The following is a 13,756-nucleotide window of genomic DNA, read 5'->3' as shown; positions in this document are numbered from 1 at the left end:
CCAAAAAACATGGCTGCCGGAACACCATGCGGTGCACGGCCGTGTTGTTCCTGATGCTGTTTAACCCCTTCCGGAGTGGCCCGCTCCGGTACTCTGGTCATGGCGATAAGGTCCATAGGTCCATCCACTGCATTGAGAGCACAGCACTGGCGGAGGCTGTCCGGCCGTGTATGTGCCCCTCCGCTGGGACCCACGCCATAGAAAAATGCCTGCCAGGTGGTTCCACCTATATTAACACCCTATGGTCAGTCCTGCTAGGCAATGAGTAAAAACTGCCAGAGGGGGAAGAAGGGAATGGCTGCAGGGTGCTGGGCTATTGAAGCCCTGTGCCTTGTTAACCTCTGTATTACAGTCACCAGGGAGGGAGGGAGCGACCCAGAAGGGACATACTTACCTAGTCCCGTGTACTCACCTCTCTTCACTTCCCTGTCGCCATCTTCACCCCTCCTCTGGTCCAGCAGGATCACCCCTTCAGCTACTGACACAGCAGTGGCAGGATGCTGGAAAAGGGGGCTTGGATGGGTGACCCCTTGGCTGGCGGGATGCAGGGGAGCGAGGCTGCCCTGGTCCACCTTGTCTTCTGTGGGAGAGGCAGCAGTGCGGGTGACCGGCACTGGCGCAACTCGACCCCGGGAGAACAGGGAGGCGAGGCGTCCGCTGTTTTCCCATCTGAAAAAGAAGGGGAAAAAAATAAACTCAAATAAAAAATCTTCAGGAGATCCCTGCAGAGCTTGCGTCCTATTGACACTAGAAAAAAACTGAAGCTCTCTCTCCAGGCTGGAGGGGGTATAGCTGCCAGGGGAGGAGCTAACAGCTTTTACTAGTGTCAACGCCTTCTAGAGGACATAGCTATACCACGGTTCCTGTGCCCCCCAATGAATATGGGCGAGAAAGTGCAACACCAAGCGATCAAAAAGGCGTATGCCCCCCAAAATAGTACCAGTCACCTCATCACGCAAAAAATGAGACTCTACCTAAGACAATTGGTCAAAAAATAAAAAAGCTATGGGTCTCAGACTATGGAAGCGCTAAAACATTTTTTTTTTCAAAAATGCTATTATTGTGTAAAACTTTAATAAATAAGAAAAAGTATACATATTGGGTATTGCCACGTCCATAACGATCTGCTCTATAAAACTGTCACAAAACCTAACCCCTCAGATAAACGTTGTAAAAATAAATAAATAACTTTTCAAAACAACCAATTTTTTTGTCACCTTGCCCCAAAAAGTGTAATAATCAATTATAAAAAAAATCCTATGTACCCAAAAATGGTACCGATAAAAACCTCAACTCTTTCTGCAAAAAACGAGCCCCTGCACAAAAATAATATGGCGTTCAGAAAATGAAGACACAAAAACATAATTTCTTTTTCAAAAATGCTTTATTATGTAAAACTGAAACAAACAAAGAAAGTAGACATATTTGATATCATTGCGTCCGTAACAACCTGCTCCATAAAAATAGCACGTGATCTAGCAGCCTACAGCAGGGCATTGTGGGAGTTGTAGTTTTACAACAGCTGGAGGGCCGCAGTTTGAGGATGCCTGATCTAACCTGTCAAATCTTGTAAAAAAATTAATAAAAAAACTGTGCCAAAACAGCCCATGAAGTTACTTAGTTACCTAGTGGAAACCCCCCATAAATGACCCCATTGTAGAAACTACATCCCTCAAGTTACTCAAAACAGATTTTTAGAAACTTTGTTAACCCTTTAGGTATTTCACAAGAATTAAAGGAAAATGGAGACAAAATTTCTAAACTTCACTTTTTGGGCAGATTTTCCATTTTAATACATTTTTTTCTTTAACAAATTGAAAGTTAACAGCCAAACAAAACTCAATATTTATTACCCTGATTCTGCGGTTTATAGAAAATCCCCTTATGTGGTCGTAAACTGATGTAAGGGCGCACGGTATGGCGCAGAAGAAAAGGAGCACCACATGGTTTTTGGAAGGCATATTTTGCCTCACAAAAAACATAATATAGAGCAATTAAAAATCATATGTACCCAAAAATAGTACCAATAAAACTGGCACCTTATCCCGTAGTTTCCAAAATGGGGTCACTTTTTGGGAGTTTCTACTGTAAGGGTGCATCATGGGGGCTTTAAATGGGACATGGCATCTAAAAACCAGTTCAGCAAAATCTGCCTTCCAAAAACCATGTGGTGCTCCTTTTCTTCGGCGCCATGCCGTGTGCCCTTATATCAGTTTACTACCACATGAAGGGTGTTTCTGTAAACTGCAGAATCAGGGTAATAAATATTGAGTTTTGTTTGGCTGTTAACCCTCAATGTGTTAAAGAAAGAAATGTATTAAAATGGAAAATCTGCCAAAAAAGTGAAATTTAGAAATGTAATCTCCATTTTCCTTTAATTCTTGTGGAACACCTAAAGGGTTAACAAAGTTTTTAAAATCAGTTTTGAGTAACCTGAGGGGTGTAGTTTCTACAATGGGGTCATTTATGGGGGTGTTTCCACTAGGTAAGCCCCGCAAAGTGACTTCATACCTGAACTGGTACTTAAAAAGTGGGTTTTGGAAATTTTCTTAAAAATTTTAAGAATTGCTTCTAAACTTCTAAGCCTTCTAACGTCCTAAAAAAATAAAATGACATTTACAAAATGATGCCAACATAAAGTAGACATATGGGGAATATGAGGTATCACTTTCTGTTTTAAAAGCAGAGAAATAGAAATTTTGAAAATTGTGCATTTTTCTAAATGTTTGGTAAATTTGGGATTTTTTCATAAATAAAGGTGAAATATATTGACTCAAATTTATGACTGACATGAAGTACAATGTGTCATGAGAAAACAATCTCAGAATGGCTTGGATAAGTAAAAATGTTCCAAAGCTATTACCACATAAAGTGACGCATGTCAAATTTGTAAATTTTGACCTGGACACTGGGGCATCATTGACCCTTGGTCATGAAAGGCTTAAAAATTGGGTTCTTGAAATTTTCGGAAAATTTCAAGATTTGCTTCTAAACTTCTAAGTCTTCTAACGTCCCCAAAAAAAGAAAATGACATTGACAAAATGATCCAAACATGAAGTAGACATATGGGGAATGTAAAGTAATAACTATTTTAGGAGGTATTACTATCTATTATAAAAGTAGAGAAATTGAAATTTTCAAATTAAAAAATAAATTGTTTGACTCAATTTTACCACTGTCATGAAGTACAATATGTGACGAGAAAACAATCTCAGAATGGCCTGGATAACTAAAAACGTTTTAAAGTTATTACCACATAAAGTGACACGTCAGATTTGCAAAAAATGGCCTGGTCAGGAAGGGGGAAATGGCCCAGATGTGGTTAACTTGAGCCAAGGAGCCCGGTATAAATGAGAGTAGGGTTACTTGAGGAGTATTTGGAATTGCCTTACCAGAGTATTTAGCATACATTTGTAACACTTGATCCCCAAAGGAGCATATTGCAGGGCAACTCCACCAAATATGTAATAGGGAACCCATATCTTTCTCGCATCGCCAACACAAATCTGACACTGAAGGAAACATATGGTGTAATGTAGTTGGACAATGGTACCATCTAGAGTGAATTTTGTAATTCTTTAGCTTGTGCCGCCAACGATATTCCATGGAAGAACGTACACATTTTGACAACATCCATTTCCATGAATTGGACCTGTAAATTGGATTCCCACCTACCAAAGAATGGGGCCCTGTCTGCGTTGCACAAGTTTAGGAGAACCTTATATAATGCCGACAAAGTACCCCTTCCATCCCCTGACTGTAAGTACATCCTGTCAAACCCCGTCAGAGGGCCAGTCACGGTGTTAGAGAACGTGGCTCCGAAAAAGGAACGCAGCTGAGCGTATCCGAACCAGGAGATCATACAAAAAGTAGAGCTTGTACACAATGCTTCAAATGAAGGCAGCTTCCCTGATGTTAAGACGTGCCATATTCTCAGAAAACCGTTGTACACAGTTTTAATCCGAAATGATGAGGGAGGTAATCCCGGCCTAAAAGCTGGGTTGCAATATAATGGAGTCCTAGGGCCAGGTCTATACGAGATCAGTGATCTTGAGATCCAATCATCCCAGACTGCTAGGACATGTCTCACACGATATGGCCAATACAATCTGGGTGGTCTGTCTCCCAAGGTGATCCAGGAAGACAGAGATTGTTCCAGGGAGACCCACAACTTCTGTGAACCCTTGTGCGCCCAGTCTAGTATCCTAGAAAGAATTGCTGCTTTTTGATAAAGGTGAAAAACTGGGAGGCAAAATCCTCCAAGGGATTTATGTTTATTTAGAACCCTTTTGTTTAACCTAGGCTTACTGGTCAAGGAAAGTTTTTAAAGCGCTAATAACCTTAACCCAGGAGGGGTGGGAGAGCAAAATGTTATGTCACATACATTTCTTACAATTACAGGAAAAGGGGGCAGAATTTTGGGGAGACCTGCTGTTTAAGGCTAGGGCTACATGACGAGATTTGTCGCGTGACATATTTTATAATGCTAGTCTATGGTGTCGCACTACAACATGCTGAAACTGCAACAAGATGGATTTTTGTGCGACTGTCCTATCAGTGTGACTACCATTATTAAGTGTCACGCGACACTGGTACGACACATGTTGCAGTGTAGTTGTAACCTATATGTCACCTGTAGCCCCAGCCTAAAACCAGTAATGTATCTCAAAAAGGGATGAACAACCTTTTCTCTTTAATCGCTTGTAATGTCTGATCTCATAGCAATAAGTAAAAATATAAAATATCTATTTTCTCAGAGTAATTCATATGCAAGCGATCTAATAGAATATGTTCTTTTCATAACCATGTTGATACCCTGTGAAGAGCAGGCTCACTGGTATCCAATTTTGCCCAAAAGTATACTGGGTGTAATGTTGTTCTTTCTTGATGAAAATCATTGCACGACTCCGGTCAAATGTACAGTGCAAATATTCTTTACTACACAGTCTGCGATACAAATTATATTTGACATTTCATTTTAAAAATACTGAACTTAAATGCACAAAAGCTCTTCCCCTATTCATTGAGAGAAGCTTCATATTTCTCATCATAGGATCCTCTTCCTTTAACGTGTAATTTCAGTGGCTTCTCTCCCAGCATGCCATGCACCGTGAATATTGTCTCATAGTCTTTGTTTGTCCTGTTTGGTTTAAAATATAGCAAAAAGAGATATATAAAGATGGGGGTCTGATCTAAGGTCAGATTGGGGGTCCTCCAGGAAACTTGAATGCAATGATGTGAAGGTGCCAACTTCTAATATTTTATTCAGAATAGAACATAAATCACAGAACAAAAGCTTAAACTGAGAAAATGTACCATTTTAAGGGAAAAATATGTTGAATCAGAATTTCATGGTGTCAACAAATCTCAAAAAAGTTGGGACAAGGCCATTTTCACCACTGTGTGGCATCTCCCCTTCTTCTTACAACACTCAACAGACGTCTGGGGACCGAGGAGACCAGTTTCTCAAGTTTAGAAATGCTCTCCCATTCTTGTCTAATACAGGCCTCTAACTGTTCAATCGTCTTGGGCCTTCTTTGTTGCACCTTCCTCTTTATGATGCGCCAAATGTTCTCTATAGGTGAAAGATCTGGACTGCAGACTGGCCATTTCAGTACCCGGATCCTTCTCCTACGCAGCCATGATGTTGTGATTGATGCAGAATGTGGTCTGGCATTTTCTTGTTGAAAAATGCAGGGTCTTCCCTGAAAGAGATGACGTCTGGATGGGAGAATATGTTGTTCTAGAACCTGAATATATTTTTCTGCATTGATGGTGCCTTTCCAGACATGCAAGCTGCCCATGCCACACGCACTCATGCAACCCCATACCATCAGAGATGCAGGCTTCTGAACTGAGCGTTGATAACAACTTGGGTTGTCTTTGTCCTCTTTGGTCCGGGTGACATGGCGTCCCAGATTTCCAAAAAGAACTTCGAATCGTGACTCGTCTGACCACAGAACAGTCTTCCCTGGCCCAGTGAAAACGCCTGAGCTTGTGGATCTTGCTTAGAAATGGCTTCTTCTTTGCACTGTAGAGTTTCAGCTGGCAACGGCGGATGGCACGGTGGATTGTGTTCACTGACAATGGTTTCTGGAAGTATTCCTGAGCCCATTCTGTGATTTCCTTTACCGTAGCATTCCTGTTTGTGGTGCAGTGTTGCTTAAGGGCCCGGAGATCACGGGCATCCAGTATGGTTTTACGGCCTTGACCCTTACACACAGAGATTGTTCCAGATTCTCTGAATCTTCGGATGATATTATGCACAGTTGATGATGATAGATGCAAAGTCCTTGCAATTTTTCGCTGGGTAACACCTTTCTGATATTGCTCCACTATCTTTCTGCGCAACATTGTGGGAATTGGTGATCCTCTACCCATCTTGGCTTCTGAGAGACACTGCCACTCTGAGAAGCTCTTTTTATACCCAATCATGTTGCCAATTGACCTAATTAGTGTTCATTGGTCTTCCAGCTCTTTGTTATGCTCAAATTTACTTTTTCCAGCCTCTTATTGCTACTTGTCCCAACTTTTTTGGGATTTGTTGACACCGTGAAAATTTGAATCAACGTATTTTTCCTTTAAAATGATACATTTACTCGGATTAAACGGTTGATCTGTCATCTACGTTCTATTACAAATAAAATATTGACATTTGCCATCTCCACATCATTGCATTCAGTTTTTATTCACGATTTGTTTAGTGTCCCAACTTTTTTGGAATCCGGTTTGTAATAAACCAGCATAACTATGATTCTCCTTACCTTGCTGTGAAGGTCACCAGTAACATCTCCTTACTAGATGAAGTGTGACTGACATGCGCATCAAGCATCCCACTGGTGGGGGAGATGGAAAAGATATTTTGTCCACTGTGTCTTTCCATTTTGTCTGGAGATAAGAAAAAAGTGCTCTTTATTGCCTACTACCTTGTACGGACCTGCAGTTTTAAGTTGGGGACAGATTTAATGCATCACTTATATTTATTTATTTTTATAAATTGTTGCAAAGCATAATCCTCTTAGTGGAACTCTATATTAATAGTCCTCCTTCCTGTAGAATAGTTACCCAGTAAAGCAGTCCAGTAACTTCTTGATCCACTTCTGTTCATCAGGAAAACTTCCTGTGTCCTTGTTTGTCCCACAAAGCACGTGCCGAAATCCACAGTGTAACAGGAGAGCTGTAATACCGGCACGGTGAGGTACGCACACAAGGGGATTTGCTGAAGATATAAAATTGTCAGGAAAACACTGGTTTAGTTGAATGACATGCTAGATTTGATGTGATATGAAAAGAGTCAATGGAAAAGTAACCTGAGAGCTGTTATTGCTGTACTCAATGAGTAGTTGTTGGGTAAAATGCAGCTTCCTCTCGCCGTTCTCCGACTGAAGGACTGTTACTCCTGGCAGCATCTGCTCATTCGGCAGGTTCTGGTAAGTCAGCAGTTCCAGGGTTGTGCAGAATGACACCTCGACCTATGCAATGAAAGAATTCCTAATATTGGTAAGATCTGTCTGCTGAAGACTGGATGTATATTTGCTTGTGGCATCAGGGTATAGGAAGAATGTATTATTTTTCTATACTCTTCCAGCTTCGTTAAGGGAACATAATAATTGCTAAAACTTCTTTTGTAAGTTCACTCTGAATCTAAAATCTTTAGGAACAACAGCTGTATGGACTTGAGGGTGCGGTAATAAACACCAGGCCTCTTGCCTAAAACGGTGAAGTCTGCAAGTCTAACAGGTACAATCAGATTTTGTTGTGGAATTTTAGGCCATTTCACATGCATATTCCTATACTGTGTGTAAACCCAGCCTTAACTCGCCAGACAAAAAATGTAAGCCTCGGGATACGCCACTAATGAGGCCAGTGAATAACTGCAGAGGTGTGTGTGAGGACAAGATGTCACATGTCTGGTCCACTGCGTAGAAAATTTAAGACCTCAGGTTTAATGAACCAAAATGACAGTATTATATGACGCTATCAGTTGGTATCATTAGACTTGTAGTAGGGCCGGGATTTGTGGCTGTATGAGTCCTGAGTCCTGTAAGTTGCGAAAACCAGCCTCCACAAGTGGGGCTTATGTTCCCAACACATAGCCCTGATCCTTAATCGCAGTAAGAATTTTGAGTACAAGTGAATGCATTGAACTCATTGTCATGTTCCTCAAGCTACTGCCTCTCCCGACTTGCCTTCTTCCTGTTGCCATATCTTCCCCATGTAAGCCATACATGAGGCTAGCCACATATAGTAAAAGAAAACATTATTTTTTTATCAGGCCAGGGCACCTTTTTCCATTGCATCATGAACCAGTTCTGATGATCATTTGCCTATTGTTGGTGCTTTTGGCATTGGACACACTGACTGGTCTACGGCTACGCTGCCCCATACACAGCAAGCTATGAAACACTGTGTGTTCTGACATCTACCATAGCCAGCAGAAGCTCTCCTGCGACATATGACCATACGGACTAACCTTCACTTCCTATGCGCATCAATGAGTCTTTGGCACAGATGAACTTGTTGCTGGTTCACCAGTTGTCCTTCTTTGGACCACTTTTGGTAGGTGCTAACTACTGTATCCTGGGAACAGATTCTCCAGATTCTGCCATTTTAGAAATGCTCTGATCCACTTGTTTAGCCTTTACAATTTGCCTTTCTTCAAAATCACTCAGATCCTTAGGGTGCCTTCACACACTGCAGATTTTGTTGCAGATTTTTTTTTTATAATAATCAGTTCCTTTCATCTGAATAGAGTTGTTTTGGCTGGAAGCACTTGGATTAATTTCTACAAGCCCCATTCAGGTGAATGGAACTGACTTTCAGTCACAAACTTTTTCTGCAACAAAATTTGCGGCATGTGTAAGGACCCTTAGGGCTCTTTCACATGAGTGAAAGCGGTGCGGGTAATCCGCTGCGTGAAAGACAGCCAAGCCCCGTTCCGGACAGTAGAGACACGGAGCATTAACATGATTGATAATGCTCAGTGCCTCTCTGTCATCTTTTTACTACAAAATCACAGTGAGATAAAGTGGCCACTGTGGTTTTGTAGTAAAAAGATCACACAGAGGCACTGAGCATTATCATTCATGTTAATGCTCTGTGTCTCTGCTGTCCAGAGTGGGGCTTGGCTGTCATTCACGCTGCGGATGTCACGCACGGCATCCGCTCGTGTGAAACATTCCTTACTCGTCCCTAATTTTTCCTTACAATACATCAATGTCAATAACTTCACTTGCTTACATTCCACTCCTTTAAGGTGCCATTGTCACAGGATAATCAATATTATTCACGTCACCTATCAGTGATTTTAATATTATGGTTACTGCTGTATGTTTCATCCCAAATGCTGAACCTGAAAATGCTATGCTAAACCTCCTGACCGACATACTGTAGCTCCATCTCACTGTCCTATTCTTAGTAGTAATATTACAGATCATACCATTGTATTTTGTTGTGGGTGTAGCACCATCTGCGCTGCCCGATCGTCCCGGTCACTCTGGGAAGTTTTGATGCTTTTATTTGGATCAGTAGCAGATATTATGAAGGGTTTGTAGAGCAGCAGGCGGAAATACAGAGGCGTCTCTGTGCAATTGATCAGCTTTAATTTTCGAGATGTCATAAATTCTGTCAAAATCTAAACAGGAAAATGTTCACAGTATGAATGATAAATACCCAAAGAGTTCACATTTCCAGTCTTTAAATAATGATTTGTTTTTCTGCACACAGTTTTTTTATATACAGTATATATATATATATATATATATATATATATATGTGTATTTGTGTGCATAAAAATTGTATTTCACTGAAGTTCATGGCATTTTTTTACAAGCAGCGCTATAAAAAATGTTTTACTCTATCGCCTCCCATATGGGATTGGTTCCTAATGTTATCAAAGAATATGTAAGAAAAATTACTGGAGAGATTTAGATACTGACTGGTGAAGATATCCTATCAGGAATGAGGTCACTTGCTACGGAATAAAACACCAGCCCTTCTTCGTCCTCATCTTCATATTCCACTGCGAGCCTGAGGAGAAAGAGGAAGACTTTAGAAGCACCTACCACTTCTAAAAAGCATCCTTACTTGTAAAGCACATTGGAATATGCACTATGCAGTAATAATCCTCCTGATTCTGAATAGGGGTCTGACTGCTGGGACACAAACACGAGAAGGGGGGCGTTGTATCCACTGGTCGAGCATGCTCACTGCTGCTCCATTTAAACTCTATGGGCCTGATTTATCATAACTTCACTCCAGAATTCTGGAGTCAAAAAGTAGCAAAATAGGGCTTTTGCGACTTCTTTGCACTCGCTTGCGCAAATTTTAAGCGATTGCGCAAAAATTTGTGACTAAAAGTGGGTGTGGTTAGCTATATTAATGAGTTTCAATTATTGGGACTTTTAAAAAAAGTCGCAATCTCACTCCAGGAGGAGGGTGGAGTAGGAAAACTGGAGTAGCTTCTCTAGACAGAAGTGCTAGGTTTAAGGACAAGCCAAATTTATCAAACAACCTGTAACATTTGATAAATGTGGCACAAAGTACTCCACCACAGACTCAAGCAAAACTTCAAATATTCTCCTCATGATAAATTCCCCCCTTTGGGACTACCAGAAATAGCCAAGCTCTATACTCAGTCCCATAAAGATGCATGAAGCATGCTTGTGAGTGGTGGGGCTCCGAGAAGGAAGACCCCAATGATCTAATAGTTATCCCCTAGTAGATAAGGCATAACTTATTGTTACTGGAGTACCCCTTTAAAGTTTGGCCCATTAGTCATTATCAGATATGCATCTTTGGAGCTTTTGTTCTATACATGTTGCATTCTGGCATAACGTTGCTATTTGCCCAAAAACAAAGCTGTCCAATCACATTACTTACAGAGCAGGTTTCACAAATGCCTGGAGCTCCATTTTGATTGGTTCCACCCCATATCCATGGAGCCTTTTTACTTTTCCATGTATCTGTCTTGCAGGCTTTTCACGAAAAAGACATACAGAGTTAAAAAAACAAAAACGGTAACGTCCATGAGCATGGTTCTCAGATAGAAGAAGGAATTTGGTTACCTTGTCATCCAGACTCAAAAATCCCAGAGCATATCCACTGCACTCTATCTTATTGGTGTTCTCAGACATTAGCGGAGTGAAGGACACGTGTATAGTGCTGTATCCCCTGGCAGGAACAATCTAAGGTACAGAAATCTCATTAACGAGCAGCTCCACTTACAAATAAATAAATAAAAAGGATAAAATGAAAGTCAATAAAATTAAAATCAAATGCAACACTGTTCATTATCTACCAATACTCATAACTGTCTACCTCCATGTTCTCAGCAGATAGATTGGTTGAAAGCCTTGTTTCAAGCTGGCTACGCAGTGCGCACATTAGATGAAAGTCAACCAAACCCCACCGACTGACTGATCTGATTAGTATGGGGGTGTCCAGACTCTCCCCAACAGCAGATGTCAGGGGGAAAAAAGGTTTAAACATGTCAGATTATTTGTTCTTTTGGGGAGCGTGCATGTGTATTGGGGTGTCAGGAAAAGAGAAGGTCTAAAATATAAGGGCAGCTTTAGTTTTTTACTTACTGTCTGCCTTGGAGTGATGCAGTATGGGTAATCAGAGGCGACTCCCTCATGGTTTCTCAGAATGACAGAAATTAAATTTTCTTCACTTCCAAGTCCATTAAGGTCATCACTTAATTCTTCATCTGTGTGTTCAGTCTGTTCCACCCCGGATAGTTTCTAAAGACATAACATGCATTTGTGTGGCTCATGGATCAGAGAAATCCAGTCACAATGGTCTGATACATCATGGATACATTGGTGAATACTGAGCAGAAGACTTTACAGAGACACATGGAGTCTCTTCACTGGAGGTGCATTGAGCCCGAATACAGCACTTACTGTATATACTTCTATACTTCTCAATTTTCATTCACAACATCAGAAATAAAAGTGTGCATGATCCATATGGCATAATATTAAAACGGAACGAATACCTCCATAATACAACATCAAATGAAGCATGCCACAATAAATAACTGTACAGCTCCTATTCAGGCGATGCAACTGCTCAATCTCAGAAGCTGTAGAGTGAACCTGCCACAACCGTAGACGGAAACTGTCACAACTGTTACTACAATGAGTCTCATTCACTTTACATCTCTTAGTAACGATTATTTTTACAAATTTATAGCGACATAGCTATAAAAGCTCATATATGAAAACATAAAGACATGTTAGAGGGTTTGGGTGCTGAGACTCCCACCAACTGCTAAAGCAAAGATGCAGAAGCACTTAGCTGAAGATTGTGCTTTATGGTGGAGTCTTAGCATCCAGACACCTACTAATCAAAACTCTAGATATGACACTATGACATGTCAAAAGTTGCAAAAATCATAGGTACACTTTAAAAAGAATCTGTCACCAGGATCTTAGGCTACTTTCACACTCGCGTTTGGTGCGGATCCGTTCAGATAATACAACCGTCTGCATCCGTTCAGAACGGATCCATTTGTACAGCCAGGAAGTTTGGGTTTTGCCCTGGTCCCTCGCCCCTCCTCCCCATGCGCCTGCTGCCGTACTGCTTATCTCCAAACTATTCAGATGTCTTGGGGATATGGCCTGCCTTTAATGAATTTGCTGTGGGGGATTTCTTGAGAGACGGGCGGATTGCGTCCTTGGGGGACCTCCAGGCGTCACAATTGGCTTTGAATTGGGCCCCTTTGCATTAGGCCCCATGCTGCCGGCACAGTACAGTAATACACTGGTATAGATCATACCAGTGTATGACTGTATTGCGGCGGCAGCAGGGAGCGCACGGCGTCATAGCAACCAGTGACGCCGTGCGCTCCTGCTCTCAGGAGGGATCCAGGCCGCGGTTCCACGGCCCGCACACGGCTGTGAAACACGGCAGTGTGCATGGGGCCTTACTCTCATTTTTCATTTATAGGCCAACAGTACCTCGCTAAAGCTAATAGGAATTTTATTCCCTCTTGGTTCGACACTATGGTAGCCTCACACAAACCGGTGAGGAAGGCTATTTCGTTAATCTACAACAAATTGTTGCTGGAGGGCGTACCTAGCAGACCGTCCTTCATTGGGAGGTGGGAGCAAGATTTAGGAATCACTTTATCAGATGAGTCTGTCTCTTCACTACTTAGGAATTCTCATGGGTTCTCCAGATGCATCAGAATCCAGGAGAATTCCTTTAAACTGCTGACGAGATGGTACCGCACTCCGGAGGTGCTACATAGGATGGACCCTCTCACTTCCCCAGCCTGCTGGAGATGTCACGAAGAAGTTGGCACAGTCTCACATGTATGGTGGTCGTGTCGGGGGGTATCCCAGTTCTGGGCCTCGCTTAGTAAGATACTACAGCAAATATGTCCTTCGGCCCCCCCACTTTCTCCGACTCTGGTTCTTCTCAATGTACCATCAAAGGATTTCCCCTTGCATAAATACTCTCTACTAGCACACTTGTTGTCGGCGGCCAAACTTTTAATCCCCCTTCATTGGCTCTCGACAAATACTCCTTCAATTGAGGAATGGACCCAAAAGGTTCACGAGATCTGCAGGTTTGAAGAACTAACTAGTTGGGAGTCCCTCTCGCACGACAAGTTTAACGATATGTGGGGACCGTGGTTTGGTTGGTTGGAATCAGAGTCGGGGAACTTGGGCCTTTCTACTGGAGTTACTGTGAACTCTTCCCCCTTTGATAACTAACTATTTGTGCTATACACCCTATATTGTAT

General features: G+C 41.8%; 1 protein-coding gene across 3 annotated transcripts in view; it reads right to left on the bottom strand.

The window, feature by feature from the left end:
• Window positions 1–4,918: 4,918 nt before the first annotated feature.
• DLEC1 (DLEC1 cilia and flagella associated protein) overlaps window positions 4,919–13,756 on the bottom strand; it is a 77,302-nt gene continuing 68,464 nt past the window's right edge. For all 3 annotated transcript variants that reach the window (XM_044294229.1, XM_044294231.1, XM_044294230.1), the window contains exons 31-39: window positions 11,589–11,744; window positions 11,067–11,186; window positions 10,882–10,976; window positions 9,939–10,029; window positions 9,440–9,634; window positions 7,311–7,472; window positions 7,066–7,219; window positions 6,765–6,888; window positions 4,919–5,140 (exon numbers count right to left, since the gene is read on the bottom strand). In XM_044294229.1, coding sequence (XP_044150164.1) covers window positions 5,017–5,140; window positions 6,765–6,888; window positions 7,066–7,219; window positions 7,311–7,472; window positions 9,440–9,634; window positions 9,939–10,029; window positions 10,882–10,976; window positions 11,067–11,186; window positions 11,589–11,744 — 1,221 coding nt within the window. In that variant the 3' untranslated portion in view covers window positions 4,919–5,016. The remainder of the gene's footprint in view (window positions 5,141–6,764; window positions 6,889–7,065; window positions 7,220–7,310; window positions 7,473–9,439; window positions 9,635–9,938; window positions 10,030–10,881; window positions 10,977–11,066; window positions 11,187–11,588; window positions 11,745–13,756) is intronic.

Source organism: Bufo gargarizans, chromosome 5, assembly GCF_014858855.1.
Source record: "Bufo gargarizans isolate SCDJY-AF-19 chromosome 5, ASM1485885v1, whole genome shotgun sequence".
Lineage (NCBI taxonomy): Eukaryota > Metazoa > Chordata > Amphibia > Anura > Bufonidae > Bufo > Bufo gargarizans.
Note: the sequence above shows the minus strand (reverse complement) of the source record. Positions and strands in the feature narration are given on the sequence as shown.